Here is an 8,903-nt window from a genome sequence, read left to right on the forward strand (position 1 = left end):
AGTTTATTTTTGAAATTTTAAAGGCAAAATATTGTTTGTCGCAAAAAAAGAAACAGAATCAGACTTGAAGAAGGCTGAGAAAAGTTCATGATGATTATGTTTTCTCACGTGGCTTTAAAGCTGGACAAATGGTATTAGGAAAATATTGTTTGTTGATATCAATCTTCTCACAGATGCTGAATCTTCTGTTCCTACATTCATCCGCAAAAAAACTCACCTTGGATATAATTGCACAGTCCTTGTGAGTGTGGTTTGTATTACTAAAGGAAAACCTTTGAAAACAAGACACAGATATTAACCTTTGTAAGATAGCACATTGAAGAAAAGTCAGTTCTGCCAAACCTTTAGAATAATTTAAATTTCTTAGTTAGCAAAGCTATTCAGCACAGCTCTCAGATCAAACTAGGGCAGATGTTTCAGACTCCTGAGCTGGGTCTTGTTCTAAATCCATTCAGGACTGTTCTCCAAAAAGCAAAAATTAAATCAGAAAAATGTACACAAGAAGCTGAAAATGCAGCCTTTCATGGTAATGATTTTTTAAATGTTTTTCATTAAGTCAGTATAGGCACCTGCAAGTATTTAATATAATTAGTATAATATAAATCATAGTTATAATCTTAATTCTAATATTTTCCACATTTCAATTATCTGCATATATTTATAATAATAATAACAATAATAATAAAAGTATTTTAAAAGTGTCTTCTCAAAGTGCTTTTCATTACAGGTATATACTATATAGATTAATTTGTATAAGATATAGTAAATAATATACATATATAACTACAAGAGGGACAAACAAATGCACTTACGTTGAGTTAAAGGCTATGTTCCCCAGCCATTGCCACTGGTTAATACTCTCATTTTTCTTTAATCCAATCCAGTAATGATAATTTCCTAAGAGATTTTGGCGGATAAATTCCTAGAAATGGTAACACAGGGACACCAATTAATCTGTTCTCTTCCATTCAGGAGAAATATTTAATAGTGAGACATATTATTTTTTACCTTATTATTTATGCTTTAAGAAGACATTAATGACAATTCTGAATAATGCCGTGCCTATGTCATTCCAAAACTTGCACCAACATGATAACAAATACAGTATGTCTTATCCTATGCATTTTATACTAGCACAGACCCTTCCCTTTCAAAATAGCTGTGGCAAAACCCCAGAACAGAAAGAGGAGCATACACGGGTACAACATTCTTCAGTAGATTAGCCTTCAGTGCTTTAGACATGACATTATTCATTCCATGGTCATGGTAGTTCTGCTGTAAAAAGAAGTACTTGCTAATAAGTTTGTAAATTTAGTGGTATGCCAAATTCACTTTATCTCCATTTTGTCTCAGAATACTATAATTCTAACTTTTGGTTTGTGTAATGCTTGTGCAGAACCCTCCCGTTTAAATATAAAACCGCTCCATAAGTATATAATTGCATCTCATTTATCTCCTACAATGTTAAAATGAGCCAATGAACTCTTAACCCATGTACATTTATATATGACAGACTCAAAGGCAGATCAATGAACTGTGTGTTTATATGAGGATCAATTTATATTTCACTTTTTCACTCTTACTATGGTGTCTAAGTCTTTGATCACAACAAGTTGACCTCCTTCTTCGGAACAGATCTGGGCTGCAGTCTCCCATGTCTCATTTTGTTGGACAAATGAATAGTAAATCTGTTTATGTTTTATCCACTGGGAGAAAGAGAGTCCTTCATGTGGCCCTGAAAAAGTTAAGGTATGTGAATAAGAACCTCCATTCTTTGTTACATAATCAACAGCAAAATATTTAAATGGATCATCCTGGGCAAAGTAAAATCAGTTTACACAGCTATATATCGTATATGGTAGAGCTGTACCTGTATGTTTTGTATTTGTAGACATATTCAGAGGAATAGCGAGAAAGAAAGAAATAAAATAGATGAAATGGCACATCTCATTGTTTAATCGATACTGTAGGCTTGGTTGCATTTAACTGCTAAGGGGCTGTCAAGTTGCTCAACCAGTAAAGGTGCTCTATGAGAGCACAAGCTGAGCCCTCAGCTATAGATGTCACCACATTAAAGCTGACTGAAGCCATGATGGTAGCACACAATCATCAAAGTATTGCTGTGGCAGGGTGGGCAGGGTCTACTAGTGTTGCTGAAAGCTGTTCAGATAACTGTCCTGATTTGTGACTTGTCAAGAGTCTACAAGCTTTTAGTGAAATCAGTGGGGTATGGGATACTTGGGATACTTGGGAATGAGCTCCATGTCCCTTGTTCAGCTCCACAGAGCTTGCAGGATAGAGAAAGACAAATGGCTTTTACAGGTGAATGTGCCAGAGGAGTATGTCTGCTTGCCTATTGCTCTCCTGAGTGGGTAAGGGAGTTACTGCTGGAGAGCCAGATCCTAAAAAGGAAAACTGCTGATTCCAAATTTTTCACAAAAATCAATCCAGAAAGAAACTTGCGAAACTGCAAAGACATCACTACAGTGACACATCAGGAGGTGATATATTGGCGGTTTTGAAAGTTTCTTTTTTAGTCCAAAATGGACTTAGACTGAGAAAAGCACTTGGTCCTTTTTACCATTACTGCCATAGAATGACAGCCTTACTTGTATTCCAGCCACACCATTTCTTGAGAAGTTGACAGCGATCTTCGTGTGTTGTGATGAGATTCTCCATGCACTGTTGGTCACAAGACATCTGCTCTCTGTGTCTCATGGAGTCAGGGCTGCACTTCTCTCTTTGCAAGTGGGCAACTAGAGGAACAGACAGATGTTTCCTGGAAGCCCTCTGTCCACTATGACATCTCCACGAGTAAGTAAAACGTACAACAGAAGATAAGCAAGTTGGCTACAGGTATTATTTCTGTAGATCAGCAGATCTACTTTAAGCCAAACTGTGGCACAACCCACCCTCCATGCTTGACTCATGATCTGTCAACTACAGTACTACACAGTCTAACTAAACAACACTGCTTTCGTGCACCTGTACATGGGCACTATTACACAGAAGAAATTAATAGTAATTTCAAATACTAAATGTCATTACAAGTCAGTTAGATACAGTATAGAATAATGAAACATTTGTAAAGGGTGCATATACTAATTCCTCAATACCTGTTACTGTGAGAGACATCTGTTTTATTTTATTATAACTATGTAGTTTTTCTGCAGCTATATATTTGTGACTTGACAAGATTTAACTCCAACAGCTCCTGAATACAAAAATAATGTGCCTAGGCTATTGTAGGTAAAATATTCTAGCAGACTGGTTGATTTAAATGCTGGATTCCAGTGCTGTTAATGTAGTGAGCATGTAGTATAGTAGTCACTGTTTACTTTGTGGTAATATTACAGTCTGTGTTTTAAAATCTTTTAAATTAATTTCAATCTGTTTCACTTACTTGCAAGGGTCAAGCCAAACACTATGATCAGAAGAACCAGCACAATTGTTCCCAGAACATAGACAACCTGTTTTGCTGTGGGGAAGAAATAAATAATTTATTATCCATTCTGGTTAATGAGGTATCATTAAAAATACAATATAGGTAAGACGTTCACCCAACACAGGAAAGTTTAGAAAGTCGCTGTCAAAATATTTAATTTCTATGTCTACTTGCAGCCTTAAACATTATGTTAAAATGCCCATCAGATAAATGAATCGCTTAAGGCAAGCATTTAGTTCTTGAAAAGGAAGAAAAAAAGAGGAAATGTAAAAAAGACCAGTAAAAACATCTTAAACAGATTCAAACCATACAGACACATACAATAGGTAAAATCCATAACTGCCCTAAATCAGTTCTCCATTTACTTCTCGAAAAACGGTTTCTTCGTGTCATTTTAGTATTAAATTTATATTGTACACAATACTGAGATGTCATAATTGTATTTAATAGTGTTATACACTGCCAAATAAAAAGCCACCATCACCACAAAACACTAAAATGCTGCTGGTTTTCCTCAATTGGAAAAAATGTTTGAGATACTTATAGTACGTTTTTATCATTGTACAGAACTGATAATCAGTATAAATTTCAACTCTGTCATCACAAGGCAATGTGCATATATCAGTGTTGTATAATACAGATGAACATTCAACGTCTATTTCAGTTCAAATTACATCTTTATTTTTGAAAGAAGTACTGTACTTACAATACAATTGTGCTGATGGAGGGGTGTTGGATGGTGGGTTGACTGCCAGAGATGCCTCCTGAGCTGGATCTCTCTTGAATTTTATTTCAGTGTAGGTCACGGACTCGGACATTGCTACTGCCTCTCTCTGACACCATCTGAAAAGAGTTAAGCATCTAAGAGTGAGAAAAGAAGGAAACGGGGACAAAAACTGGAGGAAGTCCACAAAGATTGCACATAGCTTATTTAAAACTGTAAAACCACAAAGCTACTTCTGAGTACTAGTTCAATTATATCTTCCTTATATGTGGGGTCTAATTTCTTTTGCAGGGTGCCAGCTTCCAATCTTGCCTCTAAATCTCCCCAATATTACACTAAAAACAATATTGGACATGCTAAATTAGTTTATTTTTATACAGCTTTATTGTACTTACTGTATTAACTATTTTACTCTGCTTGTGTCAAACCCATGTAGAGATAAGACATTTGTTTTACTCATATTTGGTATAGCCAAATATGGAGAATTAAGTTAGTCTGCAAATACCTTAGCACCTTTCAACACAGCTTAGCATTTCACAATAATGCACTAGAGCAAAAAAAGGCACAAGCATAAATCAGGCTTGATTATACCGATGATATGGCTACTTATGCAAGAAATGTCATATGACACTGAGCACAGGATGTATGTATAATGTCAAACAGGAAATATGCCTATGGAGCCACTTCCTTTAACCTTTCCTCCTGCTCATTACTCCTACTTTCTTCAATGCCTGCTTCACCTGATCTCTTTCCCCTTCTTTCCTTCCTTCTGCCCCATTTCATCATTTGTCCAGCCCACCAATGACTAATGTCAAATGCAATTATAATATTTTATCAACTTATCAATGCAATGCATTCCTTGAAGACCAGAAAATGTACATTTTTAATATGAACTGTGAGATACTAAACTAAAAGATGTAATCCATGAATGATTTGAGGCTTTAATGTTGACCCACTTTCATCATCTATTGTGGATCAGGAAGTAATAAAACTGTCCAATGTCCAATATTTAAAGTTCATACTGCAGAATTGTGGATGTAGATTAACAATGTGGAAATGATGCAATGCACACTTCATGCAGACTTCATTTTCAATGTCATGTGCAGTTTCCTCCTCCATGATACATGAAAGAGATTACTGTCCTGGATATACAGTAGTACAGAAAGGCCTGACAGAAATGTCATATTCAGACAGATTAAGATAAATGAAACCTTTTAATCTACAAGAGAGAGGATCACAGTGGGGTTTGTTGCAGGTATGCAAAAACCTGAAAGGTGTAGGCAGATTCAGTCCTGTGGGACAGCTTTAAGATTAGCCACATTATGAATCTCAAGAGCTTCAATTTATCATAATAACATCTATTTGTAAAGCTTCTTACCAAACCCAAAGATACTGTACTCACAGAAGGTCCTGTATAAGAAATAAAAACAGACAAAATAATAAAAAGTAAATAAAATTAAACACCAACAGGCAGGACAATCTGTAAGATAGTCAGACACAGTAAAAAGGTGAGTTTTAAGTTTAGATTTGAAAAGGGTCAAAGAATTTGCCTCTCTGTGGAAGAAGGGTATTCAATAACAAAGGATCAGCAACAGAAAAGGCACAGTCACAAGTAAAGTTCAGTGAGCAATTAAGATTAAAAGCGCTCAGGCTAGAAAACAGGAGACACAACCCTATGTGCAAACACAGGGCATCGGAAAACTAAATGACTGGTCACTGGAGAGCTGGGGCTGAACATATTGATGATCCACGTCAGACAATGAAACGAGAGAACCTCAAACCAATTGTCCACAACTTTGTAAGAGCGCTCTACAGAGAGATGCACGGACAAAAGAAATCAAAGTTTATCAAAATAATATTAAACAACAGTTTATCCAAGAACAAAACCTTTGGAATATATTGAAGCTGTAGTACATTTCTCCAGTAAAATAGGATTACAAGGGTCTTTAACGAAAGCCTAATTGAAAATCTGATGCTTGCCCTTTTATTGTGCAAAACAAATGCACTATCACTTTTCCCCACCAGAGGCCACTATGAGAACACTGCCACCACTTGTCTATTCGGATTTCATTCATGAGCTCTTTCCATACAACTCAATGATTGCAGCCTGCTGTCCACATGGATATGAAATGTGTGCTTAGAGGATGTTCAGGACTAAGCTGAGAGTTGAGATAGCCATGTTTGATGGGCCAAAGAGGTGGTGTCAGAGACATTGGCAGAGTGTTATCTTCACTGTTTGACCCAGGCAGACCAAGTCATCAAAACTGGATGACCAACACACCAGTGCCATCAACAGTAGACAACTGTGACCAGACAACTTTTGCAAGCTGTTTGCAGCAGCTCAGGAAGAGTGGCTGAACTTCCCACAGCAGTCTACTCTGAGGCTGATTAGGTCCACACATCAAAGCTCAGGGGTGTTCTAACTTTGTCATTATTTTTAATTTGACAGTCCGTCACACTACAAACTTGTGAAGATTCTTAAATCCATACTTTTGTTCACCATTTCTGTGATTTTCTTTGATACTGTATGCATGTTTAAACCACTTGACCGACTCCACTGACCTGAGGGCTGCATTTCTTTTAAGCTTCGGTATACTTCTGTTACAGAGACAAAGTGTGGCTACAGAAGGGCATGTGTGCTTTAACATAGACAACATATGCATTCTTATGCCAAAAACAAAATAAAAGCTCTCTCTTCAAGGTAAGAAAAGTACAAGCCTGCAGAAAGATTCTAGGAAAAAGATAGTATATATATGCTGAAATACAAAGTGACATTATGATTTAATAAGTCTAGATCTTGTGCAGTATTTTAAGGACATATTGCCGCTATTTATTTTAAATTGTGCACTGAGTGCAAAATACTGTCCTTCAAGCCAGTGGCAAAGGGCTTTCTGCCTTACACAGAGTACGAGACTGTGTCTCTGATCTTAAATGGGATCTTTAATGAGAAAGTTGTTCGAAGTTTGATTTAATATCACATGACAACGACAGCACCTAATGTAGCACAGTGTTCTCAGTCACCATACCAGAGCATTGGTTTGAAAACTCCGGTCAATACACAAGGACGCCACTTACTCACTGGCCAACACCTACAAACAGGTACCTGGAGGCCTCCCATCCCAGTGCTGATGAGGCCCAGCCTTGCATAGTTTCAGCTCAGTTGTAGCTCAGGCTACAAGACGGTAACACTGTTGCCCTGTGTAGAGACACATTTGTCCCATCTTTCTCTGGGTTTCTCTATTCCTACAAACCCATATTCTCTACGTTAATGTCTAAGCAATGACAGAGTCCAGATCCCATCACAGCTTTATTACATTTAAACTCTTTCTATGGTCTATGGCTTGTGCAATTATCTCCACGCTCATTACATTCCTAAAAAGCAAACAAACAACACCAGGCTGCTGTTGTGTGCCAGCTCTCTGCTGTACACCTTTCCAGAACCTCAGCAAGCACCCCTGGTATGTTACTGGTTATGTTATCGATGTGAATATTTTCAGTCACATTAACTGCTGGTGTTGTTTTGAAGTGAAGAAAAATGGTTAGAAGCCATGGTAAAATACAAACAAAAAGATATATAAAAAATAGATATTAGAGTGTAATGCCATGAAAGAAATGAGGCACTTGATGTTCTTAGAACCCTCTAGAGACCTGACAGGCTTGTCCAGCTGCTTTCTCTGACTCTTGACAGGATTGGTACAGATCAAGAGGCTCCATCCTGGCAATGTCAGTAAGGAGCTGTCTCTAGTCTGCTGGCTCGGTTATTTATGAGACAGAATAGGGCCTTTGTTTCAGAACAGCAACGCCTGTTTGACCATCCTGGCTGGGAATGTACAGGGGGGAGGGGGTCTGGGGTTCTCAGTGATGTCAGGGGGGGAAAAAGAAAGAACCTTTGAAAACCAGCTTGTGAAAACCCCAAATGGAAATAAGACTGACAGATTTCAGCACTTGAGCAGCCAACACAACATGCAACAAACTCTGTTATACATTTACTTACATTAGTAACTGATGGCTTTCTTGAAATAATTCATGTATTGTAACACATCTTTGTCCGTACAGTGACTTCTATGAAATGAGAAATAGATCATAGGACACACAGCCTTTGATTGATGTTGACGTGTACCTTAGACACAAAGATTCACAGTTGAGATGTACAGTAGATCCAATATGGATCATTGATTGGTATAGCCCAGGTCTTTATAACTAGAGGGGGTAGCTTTCATTCAGAGTACAGCAATCCTCACCTCGTGGAAATGATGGAAAGGAATCAGATTTCTTCTTAGTTAGGGATGTTAACCCAGCTGACCTACAGTACCTAAATTGAGCAAAAGTGCTGTCAACGTATTTTTCCCCCTTTAATTCAGTTGGTGAACTAATTCCTCACTTCTCCACCTACTGCACAAGGGTTCCTGACGCAAACGCCATCTGTGCGTCAACCAGGTGGATGCAAAGGGTCCCTCTTCAATATATACTGTATATGTGGACCGTTTGGGGTTAAGAAACTGTTTAAATGCAAGCTTATTATCATTATTGAGCCCCATCTCCCATGTCCCTCCTCCACCCCTCCCAGCGTGAAATTTAAAGGTAGGCAATACCCAGGAGAGCATGACATTCTGCCGGCCAACCTAGGTTTTCCCTGGTGTGCGCAGAGCTCGGAGACGGCAGGGCTGCGAGTCTTGCTTCAGCTCGGCGGCGCCTTTAACTGCTCCCCTCTCCCTGCCTCCCTCCTCGCCCCGT

The 8,903-nt window shown here is 38.1% G+C and overlaps 1 protein-coding gene across 1 annotated transcript; it reads right to left on the reverse strand.

Moving 5' to 3' along the window:
- Positions 1–812: 812 nt before the first annotated feature.
- LOC148638579 (uncharacterized) lies at positions 813–8,897 on the reverse strand. Its single transcript, XM_088623279.1, has 5 exons — positions 8,762–8,897; positions 4,152–4,288; positions 3,404–3,478; positions 2,610–2,756; positions 813–922 (listed from the first exon to the last, which is right to left on the reverse strand). The coding sequence occupies exons 1-5, from the start codon at positions 8,776–8,778 to the stop codon at positions 861–863; spliced, it is 438 nt and encodes a 145-aa protein (XP_088479405.1). The 5' UTR covers positions 8,779–8,897; the 3' UTR covers positions 813–860.
- Positions 8,898–8,903: the final 6 nt, after the last annotated feature.

The sequence above is a fragment of the Lepisosteus platostomus genome, chromosome 28, assembly GCF_059453375.1.
Source record: "Lepisosteus platostomus isolate fLepPlt1 chromosome 28, fLepPlt1.hap1, whole genome shotgun sequence".
NCBI classification, from domain to species: Eukaryota; Metazoa; Chordata; class Actinopteri; order Semionotiformes; family Lepisosteidae; genus Lepisosteus; species Lepisosteus platostomus.

Coding starts and splice junctions, on each gene's coding strand:
- LOC148638579 (XM_088623279.1), bottom strand. Junction 3,479..4,151: donor TCCATCAGCACAATTGTATT/GTAAGTACAGTA, acceptor TCTTCCCCACAG/CAAAACAGGTTGTCTATGTT. Junction 2,757..3,403: donor GTTTGGCTTGACCCTTGCAA/GTAAGTGAAACA, acceptor CTGTTCCTCTAG/TTGCCCACTTGCAAAGAGAG.